The 18613-nt window shown below is 64.2% G+C and overlaps 2 protein-coding genes across 2 annotated transcripts; both read right to left on the reverse strand.

Moving 5' to 3' along the window:
* Window positions 1–339: 339 nt before the first annotated feature.
* LOC104301025 (methanethiol oxidase) lies at window positions 340–10341 on the reverse strand. The gene is made up of 12 exons (XM_054179125.1): window positions 10328–10341; window positions 8675–8863; window positions 4716–4848; window positions 3478–3663; window positions 2851–2971; window positions 2587–2769; window positions 2100–2278; window positions 1868–1946; window positions 1544–1665; window positions 1345–1437; window positions 999–1117; window positions 340–775 (listed from the first exon to the last, which is right to left on the reverse strand). The coding sequence occupies exons 1-12, from the start codon at window positions 10339–10341 to the stop codon at window positions 613–615; spliced, it is 1581 nt and encodes a 526-aa protein (XP_054035100.1). The 3' UTR covers window positions 340–612.
* Window positions 10342–14364: 4023 nt separating this feature from the next.
* MCL1 (MCL1 apoptosis regulator, BCL2 family member) lies at window positions 14365–18287 on the reverse strand. The gene is made up of 3 exons (XM_054179157.1): window positions 17624–18287; window positions 15591–15838; window positions 14365–14651 (listed from the first exon to the last, which is right to left on the reverse strand). Exons 1-3 carry the CDS (start codon window positions 18156–18158, stop codon window positions 14535–14537), a joined length of 900 nt encoding a protein of 299 aa, XP_054035132.1. The 5' UTR covers window positions 18159–18287; the 3' UTR covers window positions 14365–14534.
* Window positions 18288–18613: the final 326 nt, after the last annotated feature.

Here is an 18613-nt window from a genome sequence, read left to right on the forward strand (position 1 = left end):
TGGGGGAAGCAAGCCCCTGAGGGGGTCGCTGAGCACTGTGGCTTTTGCTTGCCTCTGGAACTGCTCTGAAAGGCTTCCAAGAAAGAGACGTGAAGCTGCAGCTGATGCAAGGCAGTTTTATTGGCGGTTAAAGCAGAGCTCCAGAGCAAACCAGTGGCAGGGAGCAGGCAGCTCTCTTCAGAACAAAGCTCTTCCCACGCCTGTGGCTGTGGCACATCGACCCCAGCATGGGGGGAGGGGAGCCCAGAGGGCTCTCGCGCCAGCGGCAGGCTGAAGGCAGGAAGGACCTGGCTGAGGAACAACAGCTCAGAAGAACTGGGCACAGAGCTTGGCTTGTGGCCTGCACAGCTCTGAGCCTGACACCTGCCCTGGGCCCTGCTGTGAGCATCAGGCCCAGGGATGGCTTTGCACTGAGAACAAGCCTGGGAACAGGCTGCGTGTCGCCGCTCACTGGTCTGCTGCACCAAGCCCTCCCCCAGAGCTTCTCCAGCTCATGGTAGCAGAAACTGAGACTCCAGCAAGTGAGAGGGACCCCAAAGCCAACTAAGCCACACTCTTCCCTAATGGCTGCACTACAGGAGAGGGAGAAGCAGGGAGCGTCTCAGGTGGTGTCTAGGCCAAGGTCTCAGAGGTGGAATCTCCAGAGGGGAAGCGAATGTCATGGGCAAGGCAAGGCCCATTGGGCTCCTTGCCAAAATCCACCAGGAAGTTCTTGTTGACGCTCAGGCCTCCCTTCTCCGTGTCCACATCGATCTGCAGCATGACAGAGCCTTCCCTGCGAGGGGACAAGAACGCAGCCGTCGCAGAGAAGCAAAGAGGGGCCTGCCCAGGAGACCCTGCCCAGGAGACCCTGCCCTTCACCCTCCTGCTGCCCCCCAGCATGAGGAATTTCTCCTGGAGAGCTCCTCTGCTGCAGGCAGAGGGGAGAGGCTCCTTCCCTCCCCATCTCAGACACAGAGCACCCCAAAGAGGCCCCTTTGCTCCCAGATGAGCCTCACCTGACCAGGTTGGGGTAGAACTGCTTGTCCCATGTGCTGTAGAAGGAGTTGGTGACGTACAGCCTCTTGCCATCCAGGCTGAGCTGCATTTTGCTGGGGCCACCATAGATCCTCTTGCACTGAGGGCACAAGAGAGAGCAGAGATGTTCCTGGCTCCTGCCTGTGAGCCGCCCAGCAGAGGAGAAGCAGGGAGCAGAGCGCAGCTCCTGCTGCCCTCCCTGCCCCAGGCAGCTCGCAGGCACTGCAGGCACAGCGGCCCCACAGTGGAGACCGACCCCAGAGAGAGCATTGTGAGAGCAGAGCCAAAGCCACAGGAGCCCGGAGGCAAAGAGGCTGCAGAACTCACCTTGACCACCAAGGGCTCAGGCTGGCACTTCAGCTCCTCATCTCTGCACACAGTCACAGGTCCTCCTCTGAGGATGCTGCCTCCTACAAAGACCTGGAAGCAAAGCAGTGCGAGGCAGGTTGGCTTCTCACCCCCCCAGCAGCAGAGGCTGCTAAGGAGGCCCAGAGTGCAAAGCCTGCTGCTGCTGCTGCTGCCTCACCTGTCCCACCAGCCGGGGCTTGCAGTGCTTGGAGAGCTCGTACTGGCGGATGTCTCCGTGCAGCCAGTTGCAGAGATACAGGAACTTGTCATCCAGGGAGATGATGAGGTCAGTGGTGAAGGCTGGGACACACAAACAGAGAGCTCCAGAGGAGGCAGCAGCAGCAGCAGCACAGGAGCCTTGCCTCAAGCCCCAGCTGCCTTCCCTCCCCACCGTGCCGGGGGTCGTGCCTCCCGCACAAGAGACCTGCTGCAGGGCTCAGGCTCGGGGTGGGGCAGAAGGCTCCGGGAGGAAAAGGGAAGGAGCAGCTGGGGGCACACAAACCTGGCATCTTGGGCATAATCCATCCTGTCACGTCCTTGGCTGGGATCCGGATCACCTCCTCCACCGCCCAGTTTTCCCTCTGCACCAGGAGCACAAAGCAGCAGGAGTGATGCTGGCTGCGGAGCCCCGAGTGCTGCAGGAGCTCCCTGCCCCTCCTTCTGCCTGTCTGCTCCCCCCGAGCTCTCCCTGCTGCTCCTCCCCCTGCAGCTCGCCCCGGCTCTGGAGCACTCACCTCGCACTTGTAGAAGCGGTAGATGATGCCGCTGAGGGCACAGGCGACGTAGCCCTCGGCAGCCTCAGGGTTGTGCAGGAATTTGACACTCAGGGGCAGGGAGTCCTCCCCCAGGTCAAAGCACTGGGTCAGGCTGCGGCAGGACAGGTTCCACACGTTCAGGCGGCGCCCATAGACCCCTGAGGAGAAGGAAAAGCAGCTGAGGAGAGTTGGGGACAGCCCGTGGAGAAGTCCCTGCCCCAGGTGCCCCCAGACAGGGAGAGCCCTGGCAGCGAGCAGCCAAAGCAGCAGAGGAGCTGCAGCGGTTTGGGGAGCAGCAGGGGAAGCTGGGACCAGCCTGCCCTGGGGACAGATGCTGCACCTGCTGCAGCTCTTGCTCTCAGATGGTTTGGGGAGGACTCTGCCTGTCCCCTCCCTCTGCTGGCTTCAGCCCACAGCCAGCACCTCGGGGCGCTGTGGCTCGGCACCTGCACCCACACCGCCTCACCTTTCTTCAGGTCATCAGGATTGAACCCACGTCCTGCTCGTCTCGGGACCATCCCGGCCGAGCTGATCAGCACGTTGTGGCGTGGCTGGTACCAGAAGTCGTAGCCAGTTGGGGGAGCCTCGCACTCATTTTCCCAGTTGCCCTTCAGCTCAAAGGTCTCTCCATCCAGCACGACGAATCCACCTGGGGTGCAGGAGGGGACTGCTCACAAACCACACTCATCCACACCAGTCGGTGTCCTGCTGGAAGGATTCCAGAACTCACCCTTCCCGTGGCCAGCTGCATCCCCTGTGTTGGCAATCAGGACGTCCCCGTTGGGCAGGCTGTGGACCACAGCCAGGTATCCTTTGTTGCACTTCCAGAAGACATCCACTGGCTCAATTGTCTGGAAAATTGGACACACAGCCCTCAGCCCCCAGCTGCTCAGCTGATTTCACACTCCCCAGCAGTGCCTGTGGCCACCAGAGACTTCTAGAACTCTCTGACACTTGCAGGAGCTTCCTTCCCAAGAGCTCACACTCCTAGGACCTGCTGGTCCTTGCAGGGGTCACAGAGCCTCTTGGCTTCCCTCTACACAGAGCAGATTGCAGCAACACCTAACTCAGAGTCCCTTGTCTGCCCCCTCACCATTTGGGTGGGGAGCAGGTGTTGGGTGTTGGGTGACTTCCAGTGATCAAACCCTCTCTGAGCTCAGCAGCCCCACAGGAAGGAACACAGCAATGGTTGGAGCCTTCCTCGGTGTGCCAAGGAGAGAGCTGGGAAGGAAACTCAGCTCTCAAATCAGGGTGGAAGGAAGACGAAGAGAGAAGCCTTCTTCCCTTGGTGTTATTCCAGAAGGACCAGTTCCCAACTCCTTCTCAGCAAGCTGTCTTTGAATCACCTCAGGCCTACCTTGCAGAGCTTGGGAGCCCGGCACTGTGACCCCACATCCACCACATAAATGCGGGAGGAGATCAGAGAGGGGAGGATCAGCTTGGTCCTTTTCGCTGCGGCACTGTCAAAGCAGCTGCAGGCAGCGCTCCAGCCCGCGCAGTGCAGCTCGTCTTTGAGGTTGGGCATGGGCAGGCGGTGGATCACCTAGGCAGCCAAGAGAGAGTTGAGTTCACACAGGGAGGCAGGAGAAGTGGGGACCCTAATTGCTGGTTGATGCTTCTGCCTTGGTGACCTCCATTGGGCTGGGACTGCCTGAGGGAGGAGAGCACCGCTCCTGTGCTGGCCACTGCCCTTCGTGTCCCTGGGGAAGGTGGAGATGCTTGCAAGAATCCCATGCCAGGAAGGAGATCCTGGCTGTGAGGAACTCTCATCTTGAGAAAGCTGCTGCTTTGCTCTGCAGACTCCTCCCAACAATGCAGTTCAAAGAGTGATGAAGCCAATGGTGCCTTCAAAGTGCACTGTCCTCAAAGGTAAGCAGCAATGAACTAATCAGGTCCTCTATCAGCCCTGATGCACTCAACCTGTCTGCAGCCCTCAGAGACAGGTCACTGCCCATTTCCCACTGAGGGCAGAGCAGCCAGGTTGGTGCAGAGTGGGACTGAACCCCTGACACTGCAGCTGTGACCCCTGTGCAGCGATGGCCACCCGTAGGTGCTGGGGCACTAGAGCCCACTGCCCATGCTGAGCAGCCCTGAGAGGGTGATTCAGAGCTTGTGCTCAAAAGCTCACAGCACCAAGAATCTCTGGAAATGAGTTGGGAAGTGAGTCAGAGCCAACCTGTCCTGAGGACACAGAGATGGAGAGGATTCAAGCAGAGTCAGGAGGAGAGCAGAGGGTGAGCAGGAAGGTGACATTCCAAGCAGACAATGTCCCTGTCTTGTGCACAGCACCAGTGGAGAAGCAGAAGCTGAGTTGTGATGATAAAACTCCCACAGAGTCTCCTAGACAAGTCCTGGCAGGGCATGGCCAGGCAGCAGGAGACAAGAGTCAGGCCAGTGTGGATGAGGTAGGAAGATGCCCAAAGACAAGAAGGAGCAAGGCACCAACAGCCAGCAGCAGCACAGAGAGGCTGTCAAGCAGCCTGATCTTCCACAGCAAGGCAGAGCCAATGCCTGGAATCTGGAGGCACAATGAAGCAGAGAGCCAGCAGTGGTGACCATCCCAGGGAAGAAGCCCAGCAGTTGAGACACAGGTACCTGGCCATAGGTTGGAGACCTGGGGTTGAGGTCAACGGTGGCCAGGAAGTCAGGCTGGTCGTTGCATGTCTCCCTGTAGGTACAGGTCACGTAGGCAACCTCCTCCCTAGGAGCTGGGTGGACAGAAAGTTGGTGTTAAACCAGGCCATGAACCATCCAGGAAGCAAAAGCAAAGCTTCAGCCACTCTCAGGTGGGACTCAGCTTCTTTTTCTGGCCACCACAACCTTCCTCCTTGCTCACTGACAGCTGGTGGGCAGTGCAGCCCTGGTCCATCAGTGACCCAGAGGGAAGAGACCACCACCAGTGGATGTCCACAGAGGTACCGTTCACCACTGGTGGGGGAAGGCCCTCAGCACAGCCTCTTCATCCCTGGTGGTCTCCACTACCATGCAGCTCCTCCCCAGACACCACCCACCCCAGGAGAGGCTGAGCAGGACTTGCCTTTCACAGCGTCTGGGCAGGTGGGGTACTCGTAGCACTGAACTCTGCATCTGTCTGAAGGGAGAAGAAGCAGGTGAGAAATGTCCACGTCCTAGAAGCTGTCTCCTCAAAAGCCTCTGTCCCACCCAGTGGACTTCCTCAGATGCAACTCCAGCCTTCAGGCCCTCCATTCTCCTTCCTGCAGTGCTGCAGAGGCACAAAGCTCCCAGTGCCCAAGTGGGTTCCCAGCTGGGATGTCTGCAGCCCGCAGGCAGCGGCTGGAGCCGGAGCCAGGCTGGAGCTGCTGTGGCTGTGGGGAGTGCAGAGTCTCTTACCCATGCTGAGGCCTTTGGGTCACTCTCGTCAAGAGCAGAGGTGCTGGAGGTGCAGCTTGCTGTCTGCTTTGCTGGAGGGGGTTGTGATGTGCTGAGGGTGCTCAGAGGGGACCTTATATACAGGAGCAAGGGGTGGGGGGAGAAGCCACCTGGCAAGGGAGGAGCCATCGCCGCTCAGCGTTTGGGAGGTGCCAGACCACGCTGCGCCTTGTTTCCGCCTTGGAAACCACCAATCTGGGGGAAAATCTGCTGGCCATGCAGGTCTTTTCCCTAAACACAGCCTCCTGTATCTGATCCTGGGGCTGAGGCCATGTCCAGGGCACTTCTTCAGGCTCTGGAAGCCTCCACGGCCCAGCCACGACAGCAGCTCACGAAAGCCATCCCCCATGCCCAGGTTGCTGCCATACAAATGTGCAGAGGCTGCAGATTCCAGAGGAGGGCTGAGAAGCCCAGCTAGATAATGGGCCCCAGCAGCAGCCTCCTGCCAATTACAAGGCTGGAGCGTGAGGAGCTCACCCAGAACACCTGTGGAAGCTGGACCCTGGCAGAAGGCACCTCTCTGGGGGCGGCTGAGCTGAAGGCACCACAGGCAACCTGGCGTGAGCTCAGTGAGCCCAGCCCAGAGGTGCCTCTCCCCAGGCTGGAGAGGTCTGGAGCTCCAAGGGCTGCAGAGTGGGAGACAGCAGCAGTCAGAGGAGGGAGGGGGCTGCAGCAGTGCTGAGCTTGGATGAGGAGCTGCTGGTGTCTCCCAGAGAGCTGGAAGACTCCCGAGGCTGGAAATGGGTGCCTCAGGAAACAGAGTTTGTGCCCTTGTTGATGCAACACCTCCAAGGTCAGGACGTGCCTGGTGCCTCTCAGCTTTGCATCTCCCTGTGGGAAAGCCAAGCCAGCTCTGGAAAAGGGGAACCTTTAGGGTTTGGGACCATCCAGCACCGTTCCTGCCTCAGCAGTAGCCACTTGCTCTCCCCACCAGCCTGCTCAGTGAACACTGAGAGCCATAGGGTAGGCACCAATGCCGTGAAGTGCCTGGCACCGGTGGGGTTGAAACTGGACTGAACTGCCACAAACCAGACCCAGAACAGTAAAGGCTTCCTTAAAGGCTCTGAGGTGCTGGAGTGCAGCATGCTGGAAGAAGGGTCCCCTCATGAGGTCAGCCTGACCTTGGCTGTCAGCAGCTTCCAGGCTACAGCAGGAAGAGAACACCAAGTGCCATGGAATGTGAGTCTCATCAGATCTTGTGGAAGAGCTCCTCAGTCTGTGGGCAAATTACATGGGATAAGGAATTGCTCCACACAGGAATGCAGAACCATCTGGCAGTGCCATTAGAGGAGCCCTCAGGAGATCTCTATCAGGAGAGACAGCCCTGTCCCACCAGGGCTCTCATTATGGCTGTCTCTCTCCAGTACAGCACTTCAGACATGGGACAGGAGGACAAGGGAGCAGCCTGGCTCCAGGTACCACTGCCCAGCCCTGAGGAGTTCCTTTAGGTTTCAGGGTGCCAAGAGCTTTGTTTCAGTCAGTAGAGAAGGAAAAAAAGAGAAGCTTTATGCAGCTTCATGGTCACTTCTTCCACATGAGTGGCAATGGCAATGTCCAAGCTGGTGGGATGGCTCTGTTCAGTCACTGAATGATAGAGCTGCTTGGGTTGGAAAAGCCCTCCAAGATCATTGAGTCCAACTAGCAACCCAACACCCCCATGGCCATTACACCATATCCCCATGTGCCATGCCCATGGTTCCTGGACACCTCCAGGGATGGTGTCTCCACCTCCTCCCTGGGCAGCCTGGTCCAATGCTTGGCCACTCTTGCAGGACAGAAAGTTTTCCTCATGGCCAACCAGGACCTCCCCTGGCACCATCTTCATGCAATGTGAGCCAGAGGATGCTGTCTGCTGAAGGACACTTGGGCACGAGGGGAGGCTGCACCCACAGCTCCGGTCAGCACTGAGAAGAGCAGCAGCTCAGACAGGCAAAGGCAGAGTAGGACACAGCTTGCAATTGAGCTGAGCTGGAGGCTGAAAGAGAGCTGGGACTGGGGGAATGAGGGGCTGGGGGAATTGCTCTGACCTAACAGCAGGCAGCCCTCAGCAGCTCCACATTCCTCATCAGAGAGACTTGGGGGCTTGCATTCTGCTGGCCTGCTTAGAGCTCCCCATTGCACTCCCACACTGCCCTGAGCCGGGCAGAAGTGTCCATCATCCTCCAACCAGGCACAAAGGAGATGCTCAGGCACTGTACCTGCCTTGCTGCTGGCCCAGGCAGGAGCACAGCCGGGATCAAGGTGATGCAAGGAGCTCCTGCTCCATCTGAGGCAGTTTCAGGTACTCTGCCGGCTCCTCTTTGCAGGCTTCTGCTGTCACGACGTGCATGTCTCACTGCACCTTCCTCTGGCACCTGCACACCTGCTCATTAAAAGTTCATTACTCTTGCCCTCATTAACCACCTTTGCTGGTCATCCCATCTGGCTTCCCCTGGTGACGTCTCTGGCATCCCTCACCAAAGCCAGCTGTGGGGAGCAGAGTTTTCTCATTAAGCTGATGGCAGGGAGGATAAGAGCAGGCTCAGCAGCACCGGCGAGCCGGCGCGCCGTGGGGAGCGGACAGCTCCACCAGCGCGGTCTGCTCGTGGCCCAGCAGCAGCTGCTGCGGCCGGCAGAGATGGGAAGCCACGGCATGGGAAAGCAATCAGGGGCTCCACAGACAGCCCCTGCTGAGGTGGCAACTGCTCCCCTCCTCCTGACCATCTCCTGCAGCCCTGATAAGGAAGAACATGCTGGAATTGAGCAGGTGATGCAATGGAGTGCAGACTGGCACAGGACGCAAATGTGCTGGGGTCAGACCTTGCCTCACCGACAGCACCAAGTCTGCTCTGAACACCCTACAGGAACTCCCCCAACTAAGGCAGCGTTCTCCAACTTTCTGCAAGTTCTTCTCCCTCCTGCAGCCTTCAGATACTTGCAGCCATTCAGCAGCTCACCTCTCACACTGCTCTTCTGCCGGCCAAACTTTTACAAGCCCTTTTGTAACTAGAAATGAACAGAGTTTTTGAGTCTCTCTCTAAAAATGAGCTATTTCTGGCTGGCTAACTCCTTTCACGAATACCTGCAGCCTTAAATACAGCTTTAACTCCTCTGCGCCCCGGAATTTTAACCCTGTGCAAGCACTCAGGGGGTTTTGAGGCCGGGCAGCGGCGCTGGGCGCTGACGGGACGGCGCGCACCGCTGTGCAGTGCCGGTAACGAAACACACGGTGGCAGCACTGAGCGCGGACGCGACGGCACACGCGGCTGTAGCCCTGCAGCGCCGGCAGTTGACCACCGGGCGGCAGCACGGAGCGGCCGCGGTCGCTCTGGCTCCGCTGAGCTGCGGCCAGGTGGTTGTTGCGCTTTAAAGCCCTGCAGGGTTGAGCGTTCCGAAAGCCTTTATGCAATCGGGGCGGGGGGGTCCCTCCGTGGGGGTCTCCAGGCAATTAGAGCAGGCCTGCTGGACGTGCAGGGGAAGGGGAGTGTGAAACTGGAGCGTGCAGCGGGGTGGGTGCAGTGCAAGGATCTGAGTGGCCTCAGGGCAAGGACAGCGAGAAGGAGTCCAGCATCACATCCCCAAGGAGAGCAGATGGGGACAGGGGGTCCAGGGCCTCAGGGAAAGGGGACAAGGAAATGCACAGGACAGGAGGGCAGAGTCGTGTTCCAGTACCCCTGCCAGAGGCAGCGACGCCTCCCACTAGACCAGAGCCAGCCTGGGCTTGACCACCTCTAGGGAGGGGGCAGCCACCACCTCCCTGGCCAGCCTGTTCCAGTGTCTCCCCTCCCTCTAACGAATCTCTTCCTCATCTCCACTCTCAGCCTCCCCTCTCCCAGCTCAAAGCCATGGGGCCTCGTCCTGGCCCTCCCAGCCTGTCCCTCCCCAGCTCTCCTGGAGCCCTGCAGCTACTGCAAGGCTGCTCTGAGGTCTGCCTGCAGCCTTCTCCTCTCCAGGCTGCACAGCCCCAGCTCCCAGCCTGTCCCAGCCTCTGATCATCTTTGTGTCCTCCTCTGGACCCTCTCCAACAGATCCACAGCCACAGCAGTGCTGGGGGGCTCCAGGGTGCGAGCCAAAGGCTCAGCCAAACGCACCAGGGCCGCGTCAGGTACCGGCGCTGGGGCTGCTGGCAGGGTGCCAGCCACGGGGCTGGGCAAAGGGGGCTGCCCGTGGGTGCTGCCCGTGGGTGCTGCCCGTGGGTGCTGCCTGTGGGTGCTGCCCGTGGGGCTGGGTGCTGCCCGTGGGTGCTGCCCGTGGGGCTGGGTGCTGCCCGTGGGGCTGGGTGCTGCCCGTGGGTGCTGCCCGTGGGTGCTGCCCGTGGGGCTGGGTGCTGCCAGCCTGCAGTGTCCTGCTGGAACACTCTGTCCTGCCAGCACATTCCTGCCTGAGTCACTGCCAGTTCCTGCCGGAGCAGGTCCAGGGCCACAGCCCCACGCTGGCGTCACACAAGGTCCACAGCCGCCCCACTCCTCCCCACAGCCGCCCCACTCCACCCCACAGCAGCTCCACTCCTCCCCACAGCTGCCCCACTCCTCCCCACAGCCGCCCCACTCCACCCTACAGCAGCTCCACTCCTCCCCACAGCCGCCCCACCCCCCCCCAGCCCCTGCCCCCCCAGCTGGCCGAGTGCCCTTCCCCCCTCGTCCCTCTGCCCCCCACAAGCCTACAGCTCCTGCCCGGGGAGCTGACAGGGAAGGCCACCCAGAGGCAGACACAGCTGGGGGCAGACACAGCTGGGGGCACTCAGCCCCTCACTCTCTCTGCCTCCTCTGCTCTACCACACCCCCCTCAGAGCCCCCAAGCCCCTGAAGCCCCCCGCCCAGCCCTGCACCCCCACTCACTGTTTGCCCCCCATACCCCCAGCCCCCCGCCATGCACAGCCCACCCCGCGCCAGAGGGGGACGGCGGCGGCCGAGGGGCAGCCCCCTGCCAGGGCCACGCTGTGTCCCACCCCGGTGTCACCCCCGGGCCCGGGGGGGGGATGGGCACCGGGTTCCCGGAAGAGCCCCACGTGACTTCCCGGCTGCTATTCGCAGCCTCTGTTGCTGGGCAGAGCTCTGCCAGGCAGGGCAGGACCCAAGGGTGCAGCCTGGCACCCGGTCCTGGCACCTCCCAGGGGGTCCAAGCCCTGGGCTCGGCCAGGGGCACAGGCAGGGACCCACCCGGGCCGGGGGACACCTCCTGGCCACCGCCCCTCTGCTGGCAGCTGAGGCCTGGCAGGCTCAGCACAGGAGTGCAGGGGCAGCTCCCTGCCCCCAGCACCGGCAGCCTGCCCCCGGCGGCCACCCAGAGTCCCCCTGGGGAGGGGGCAGGGGGAACGAGCACGGCAGAGCCAGGAATCCTCTCTGCAGCTCGGGGGGAGGGGTCCTGGCACGGCCCCCACCAGGGGCCAAGCTCTGAGCTGCACTCACAGCCCCCCAGGGTGGGCTGCAAGGGGAGGCAGCAGAACAGTAGGGCAGGGATGCAGCTAGAGAGCAGCCCCCCCCCAAACCCCTCCAGGAGCCCCTGCAGAGGGCAGGAGCACAGCTGGGACCCAGCTCAGGCTCCTGCCCGGGGAGCTGGCAGCAAAGGCCACCCCGAGGCAGACACAGCTGAGCCAGAGGTGGGCAGGAGATGGGGGGGGGGGGGGGGGTGGCACCCCCCAAGAGCCCTGCCAGGGCAGCCTCCAGCTGTGCCAGGGCAGCCTCCAGCTGTGCCAGGGCAGCCTCCAGCTGTGCCAGGGCAGCCTCAGGATGGACAGGGGGAAGGATTTCTGCCCAGGAGGGGTTCTCAGGCGCTGGCCCAGGCTGCCCAGGGAGGTGGTGGAGTCCCCAGCTGCATGGAGGTGGTGCTGAGGGTCGTGGGACTGGGAGAGGGGAAGGATGCTGAGCTGCAGGGGAGCAGCTGGGCTGGGGGAGAGCTCTGCTCCCGGGCTGGGGGGCCTCAGGGAGCTCCCCCCGGGCTGGGGGGCCTCAGGGAGCTCCCCCCGGGCTGGGGGGCCTCAGGGAGCTCCCCCCGGGCTGGGGGGCCTCAGGGAGCTCCCCCCGGGCTGGGGGGCCTCAGGGAGCTCCCCCCGGGCTGGGGGGCCTCAGGGAGCTCCTCCCGGGCTGGGGGGCCTCAGGGAGCTCCTCCAGGGCTGGGGGGCCTCAGGGAGCTCCTCCCGGGCTGGGGGGCCTCAGGGAGCTCCTCCCGGGCTGGGGGGCCTCAGGGAGCTCCTCCTGCCCTCACAGCTCTGTTTCTGTGAAGGGAACTCTCCAGCTCCCCTGCTTGAAGCCTGCTTGGTGCCCAGCAGGCAGCAGGAGGTTGCTGCTCCCCCAGGGCAAGGAGGGCTCAGCCCAGGCCCAGGGGAAGCCCCAGGGGAGCCAGGCCAGGCCCTGCCCGCAGCCCCAACCTGCAGCAGCAGCAGGCAGTGACTGCTTCAGCTCTCCCCCTCCCCCCTCGGCAGGCTCAGCCCCGGGGCGGAGGAGGAAGCCCTGAGGGTTATCTGCGGGGCCGGGAGGCAGCAGCCTGCTCTTATCACAGCCCTGAGCTGCAGCTTCCAGGAAGCAGCAGCCCCCAGCAGCAGCTTTGCATGCTGCCATGGCACAGAGCCAGCCCTGCAGCACCCCACAGGGACAGCCAGGGCCTGAAGCAGCCCCAACAGGCAAAACTAAACCAAAAGCCACAGACAGCAAGCAGCCAACCCAACCCCAAAGCACTTCTTGTGCAGCAGCTGCCCTGCAGGGCCTCCACCACTGCCTCTGTGGCAGCCAAGGCCCCACCAGCTCTGCAGGAAGCCCTCTCCTTGCCCCCCTGAGCCTGGTGGCCCCACAAGGCTGCAGCCATCGGCTTCTGGTCCTCCAGAGGAGCACCTCCCAGCCAAGGCCCCAAGAGCAGAGCTGCTCTTAGCAGGAGGAAGCTCTTCCAGCGAGGTCTGCCCCCTCCCAGGCAGGCCCCAGGCTGCAGGAATTGAAACCAGAGGGAGCCACAAGGCAGGAAGCACTCTGGGGGTGTGGACCTGAGCCCCTCCCCAGCAAGGCCTCCTCAGGCAGCTGCTTGCTCTGCCCAGGCAGATGAGGGTCAAGACCAACCCTGGACAGCCAAAGCCACCCAGCCTGTGTCCCCCTTCACAGCCAGGACAGGCTGAGGCCCAGGCTGCAGGAGGCCTTTCTCCTGAGGAGGTGGCAGCCCCCCTCCCCCACAGCAGGTGCCAAGCCCCAGCCACCAAGCAGGGGGTGCCCACAGAGCCCCAACAGACTTCAGGGCACTCTGAGGAGCTGCTGCCCAGGCAGGAGGCACCTCCCAGACTCTCCCAAGCCAGAGTGAAGTTCCCCAGCATGGAACAGCTCCAGGGAGCCCTAGCAGGTGACACAACACCCAGCAGAGCTGCCCACAGCAGAGGGCTCTGTGGGTTGGCCTGGAAGCAGCACCTGTGCAAACAGGCCCAGGGCAGGGCAGCAGCATCTGGCAGCTCAGCATCTCCGTGGAGGGAAGAGCAGCTCTGAAAGGACTGAGAACAAAAGCCATTTATTGACAGAACTGAGGCTGGCTCAGCACAGCAGCAGGGCCTGAGAGCAGCAGCCTGCAGCTTGGCTCCCAGCAGGCACCACCCAGGCTGCAGGTCAAGCACCACAGCTGGGGATGTGCCTCGGAGCCCAAGCCCAGAGGGGAGCTCCCCAAGAGCCAAACTGCTCCCAGCCAGGGGAGCGATGCAAACCCCAGCAGCAGCAGCCTGGGGGAGGAGCAGGGACCAAGCCCAGGGCTGGCACCAAGGGACTTGGCACAGAGCTGCAGATCCAAGCTGAGTTTTATTCTGCTCCAGAATGTTTACATTCAAACATCAGCTTCGGTTGGCTCAGGGCTGAGAGGCTCAGGAGGAAGGGAAGGAAGCGATGGACACCAGCAGCCTCCACAGCTCCCCCAGCCCCTGGAGGAGCTACAATAACCCAAAGGAAACCAAGGCTGAACCAAAACAGAAACAGCAACTGTTGCCAGCAAGCCGTGGGCAGGAGGAGAGGCCACTGCTCCCCGCCCTGCTCCCTCAGCAGAGCAGAGGGAGGCTTGTGTGGAGCCACGGCAGGAGGAGGCTTCGCCACAGGACGGCTTCCCGGCAGGGCCCAAGTGCAGGGCAGCCAGAAGCAGCTCCACCACGTCCCCAGTTCCTTTTGCTTTGCACTGTCAGCTCTGTGGGACTGTACACATGCTACAGATGGAGAGGTATTTACAGGCTCTTTACAGCTTCCCCAGCCCAGGTGGGGTTGGATTCTTTGCCCATGCCCAGGAACAATCTCCCCTCGAGTTCGGAGCTGCCTGTGTGCGGTGAGCGCCGAGCCCAGGACGGGCAGCGGGCTGTGGGCACAGCCCTGGAGCTCCTCTCCTGCTCAGTGCCTGGCTGGAGCTCTGCTGGGAGGGAAGGAGCCTGGCAGGGCCTTGTCTTCTGGCAGAAGGTTTCCTCTCTTGGCTGCTGGCACAGCTCCTGCCGCTCGTGGCTGGTGGGGGAGCGCTCAGCCAGCGGCGCCCAAGGCTGCCTCGCTGGCACAGCCTGGGCAGGGGCAGGCTTGCAGTGCCTGCTCCAGGGCTCCTGCGTCCTGCTCCAGCACCCAGGGGCTCTGCTCCAGCACCCAGGGGCCCTGCTCCAGCACCCAGGGGCCCTGCTCCAGTGGAAAGCTGCAGGGGTCAGGCAGGACAGCAGCAGCAGCAGATGCCACTTCCAGAACCCCCCAGGCTTGAACCATCTGCTCCGCGCACAGGGACCGTGCCAAGCCCAGGAGCCCTCAGAGAAGTGCTGCTGGTGCCCTCTGGCTTTGCTGCTCAGCAGCCAGGTTGCCTCCAGGATAAATCTGAAGTGGTAAACTTGAGCTTTCCATCACCATCCTCTCCCAGGAAGCAGAAGGATCGACTCTCCCACTCGCTGTGTCGGCATCCACCGCCCGCGCAGGCCGGGGAGGGCTGCCCAGGGCAGGCCCAGCTGCTCTCCTCAGCTCAAGTCCAGCTTGCCCAGTGCCCAGAGGAGGAAGTGATCAGCTCTCCAGCCCCCGTGGGGCCTGTCCAGGCCAGAGCTCTGTCCCTCTGCAGCTCTGTGCCCCAGGCTCACCGGATCATGTAGGCCAAGCTTGCCCCCACTCCAGCCACGCCTGCCAGCGCCATCAGCATCTTCCTGACGCTGCCTTCCATGTCCTCCACTCGAAAGAAGTCCACAAAGCCCTCCTGAAAGAAAAGAAGGGGAAGTCATTCCTGTGCCTCCCCTGGCAGGAAGCCTTCTCAGCCCTGGGGCAGTGCCCAGCCAGCTCCTTCACCCCCAGGAGCTCCCTGCAGCGAGAGGCAGACAAGAGGCCTGAAGCTGTGCCAGGGCAGGGTCAGGTTGGCTGTTCTCAGGCACTGGAGGAGGCTGCCCAGGGAGGTGGTGGAGTCACCAGCCCAGGAGGGGTTTAGAAGAGGCTTGGATGTGGTGCTGAGAGGTGTGGGTCAGTGGTGGGGGCTCAGCAGCAGGGGCACTGAACTCATGGCTCAAAGGTCTCTTCCAACCTTAACAGGCCTGGAACTCTGTGACAGAACCAAACCCACTGCTGAGCAGCTCCCAGCAAGCTCAGTGAGCTGGGGACTGACTCAGGCTGGGGACTGGGGAGGGACTTCTTGGTGATGGGGCTGGGGGGAATGAATCCAAGGCAGGGGAGGAGAGAGCTAGATTAGACCTCAGGAAGAAGCTCTTCCCCTTGAGGCTGCCCAGGGAGGTGGTGGCAGCCTCAGCCCTGGAGCATTTACGGCCAGGCTGGAGGTGGCTGTGAGCAGCCTGCTGCGGTGTGAGCTGTCCCTGGCCATGGCAGGGGGCTGGGACTGGCTGAGCCCTGAGGTCCCCTCCTGCCCTGGCAGTTCTGGATTGCTGCCTGGGGGGCAGGGGGGAGGCAGAGCTCTGGTTTCAGGCTGCTCCAGGGCAGCTCACTGCGAGGAGCTGCTCAGAGGCAGCTGCAGGCTGCGGCTGGAGGCGGAGCGGCAGCGAGTCACCGCTGAGCCCCACCGGCACACGTGGGCTGGCAGCAAGGGGGAGGCAGCAGCAGCAGGAAGCGCAGGCAGAGGAAGGCAGAACAGCAGAAGCCAGGGCCCTGGGTGGCTGCAAGGGAGCTGCCAAGGGCCCGGGCAGGGACTCACCCAACCGCCCTGGCTCAGCAGCCACTCGCGCCGGTCCGAGACCAGGGCCTCGGTGAGGATGGCAGCCAGGGAGCCGACGCTCTGCTCCTGCCGGATGCTCTTCAGGTGCCTGGCCAGGAAGGCCCCGAAGGACAGCAGGGTCACCACGCGGCCCCAGTTGGTGACGCCGTCGCCGAACATCTGCGCCGCCACCTCGCGCACCGCGCGCAGCTCCGCCTCGCCCCGCACCTCCAGGCGCCGCAGCATCCCTGCGCGAGAGCCGGGGTCACAGGAGGCCCCCCCAGCGCCCCCACGGGGACCCCCGCAGCAGCCCCGGCACGCAGGGGGGCTCCGGCCCGAGAGGAGGCTGGAGCAGGGCTGGGCTGCTCACCCTGGGATCAGGAGATGGGAAGTGGCCTGAAGCTGTCCCAGCAGAGCTCTAGGGGGAAAGCTCTGTCCTGCAGGAGTGGCCAGGCCCTGGCACAGGCTGCCCAGGGAGTCCCCATCCCTGAGGTGTCCAAGGCACCTGTGGCCATGGCACCCGGGGCCAGGGCTGGCCTGGATGACCTCAGAGACCTTTTCCAACCCAGGCAATTCTCTGGTCCTGCCAGAGGTGGAGGACCAGCAGCTGCCTGCTCCTGCAGAGGGCTCACACTTGCCTGGGCCAGCCCAAAACCAGCCACAGCAACCCAGACCTAGCTCCTCCCTCGCCCCCACAGGCACAGCTGCCACCTCTGTGCACAGCACTCCTCCGCCCCCAGGGCTTTAGGGCTCCAAACCGGTTTGCAGCCCGGCACAAGGCCTGGCCCTCCGGTGGAGCTGCAGCAGTCTCCACCTCCCACCCAAGCGGCAGAAGGCCCCAGCCTGACCTGCAGTGCCCGCGGCGAGTAACCCCCAGGAGGAGGCTCTGCAGCACGGGAAGGCAATGCCTGTGGTTGCACAGACTCGCAGGAAGCCTCCAGAGCCGGCTCCCTCCCCGCGGAGGGGACCCCCCCGGGGCTGAGCATTCCTCCCCGGTGTGGCTCATTCCACAAACATCCCCAGGAATGCGGCCGGGGGGGGCGGCCCGGCCCCTGCTACCGGCTCAGCCCCGACGCAGGGAAGGGCCCGGAGCCTGCTGCCCTCACAAACTAACCACGAAGAGAAGCCGAAACATCCTCCAGCCAGGCACCAAGCTCCCGTGCCAGGCAGCGTCCCCAGGTGGGCTCAGGGGGGGCCTGAAGCAGCCCCAGCACAAGCTCTGAGGGCAGGGGCTTGGCCCCGCCGCCCCGACAGCTCATTTCCGACTGCCACAGAGCCAGGTCACAGCTGCCAGCTCCCCGTCCCGGGACGCTCTGCAGGGAGGACGTTTGCTTACCCCCAGCCCCGGCACCGGGGCCAAGTTCCTGAGGCTGCTCTAAGGCTCCTCAGAAATGAGCGAAGGGCAAGAAATTAACTCAAGCACAGCGCCCGGGGGCACTCCCCCTCCCCCCGGCCCTGTTCCACCGCAGGCAGGGGCGGGAGGGATTCGGACTCCCGAGCTGCCCTCCGAGGATCCTCTGCCCGCAGCCACCGCCAGCGGAGCCGGAGCCCAGGAGGAGCTGCAGCTAATCTGTAACCGAATTATCTGCTCCGCACAGGCCCCCGGCGGCTCCTCCGCCCCCAGCCGAGCAAAGTTCAGTTTCGTTTTTCATCACTTCCCAGCTGCTCGGCTCCCCGGGCAGCAGGGGCAGCTCCCGGCCGGTAACCGACCCGGCCGGAGCCCGGGGCCCGGGGCCCAGCCCCGCGCCGGCCGCCACCGCGAGGGGCGGTGGGGGTGGTGCGGAGGCCCCCGCCCGGCCCCCACCCCCAGGGCCAGCTCCGGCCCAGGCCCCTCCCAGCCCACCCACCCCGAGCGGCCACCCAGGGCGCGGAGATGGGGATCCCTGTGCCCCCCTTTGCGGGGCCGAGCCCCCACACCCACCCCTCCCCCCCCGCTCCCTAACTCCTCCCCGGAGGCAGCGCCGCGGCCTCGCCCCCGCTCGCACCGCAGCAGGCCCAGGGCCGGGCCCGAGGCTCCCCCCCGCGCCACGCACCCTGGAAGGCGAGTTCGTGCTTCTGCAGGATGCCGTCGCCGACCCTCCGCAGCGTTTCCAGAGCCTTCTCCATCACGGCGTCGTTCGCCCGGGGCCGCCCGGGGCCGCACAGCAGCCCCGGGAAGAGTTTCTTGGCGCTGGGCTCGGCCTCGCCCGCCGCCTCCCGCAGGTAGCGGCCGATGAGCTCCAGCGAGTCCTGCCACAGCTCGTCGGGGGGCCCGGGCGGCGTGGAGGGCAGGGAGCCCCCGCCCGGGCCGCGGTCGCAGTCGGGTTCGCAGCCGTCCAGCTCCTGCTCCGGGCTCCACCGAGCCGCCGGGGCGGCCGCGCCGCAGCCACCCGGCGAGCGGGGCGCCCCGGGGGGGCCGGCGGCGGCCCAGCGCCGTCTCCCGGCGCCATCCAGGGCCCGAGGCGGCTGGGCGGCGCTGGCAGGCGGCGGCGGCGCCGGCTCTGCCCCGGGCGCGGCGGGCGGCAGGGCCGGGCCGCCGCCGCAGTAGAGGTTGAAGCTGATGACCGCGTTCCGCTTGACGGCGAACATGGCGCTGCCGCTGCTCCCGCGGCCGGGGGAGCGGCGCCGCCGCTTATATGGCGCCGCTGACGCACGGGGCGCGCCCGGGGGCGGGGCCAGGGAGCGCCGGTTCCGCTTCCGGCCTCGCTTCCGGCCTCGCTTCCGGCGCCGCTTCCGGCGCGGCCCCGCCCGGGGGCCTGGGGTCCTCCTCGCCTCGCGCTGCCTCCTCTGGGGCCTCCTGCGCGGGAGGGGCCCCGGCCGCGCGGAGCCTCAGCCGCGGCAGCCCCGGGCAGGGCCCCGGCGCCGGGCGCCCTCTGCTGGCACAGCCGCAGCAGCGCCGCCCGCGGCGGCCCCGGGGGGCTCCGGAAGGGGCCGATCAGAAAGCCAGGACGGAGCCGGGCCGGGAGAAGGGCGGAGGGCTGCAGGGGGAGGTTCCGATGCCCCTGCTGGCTGCAGAGGCCCTTCCCAGCCCACAACATTCCAGC

Source organism: Dryobates pubescens (assembly GCF_014839835.1).
Source record: "Dryobates pubescens isolate bDryPub1 chromosome 41 unlocalized genomic scaffold, bDryPub1.pri SUPER_41_unloc_1, whole genome shotgun sequence".
In the NCBI taxonomy this organism is placed as follows: Eukaryota; Metazoa; Chordata; class Aves; order Piciformes; family Picidae; genus Dryobates; species Dryobates pubescens.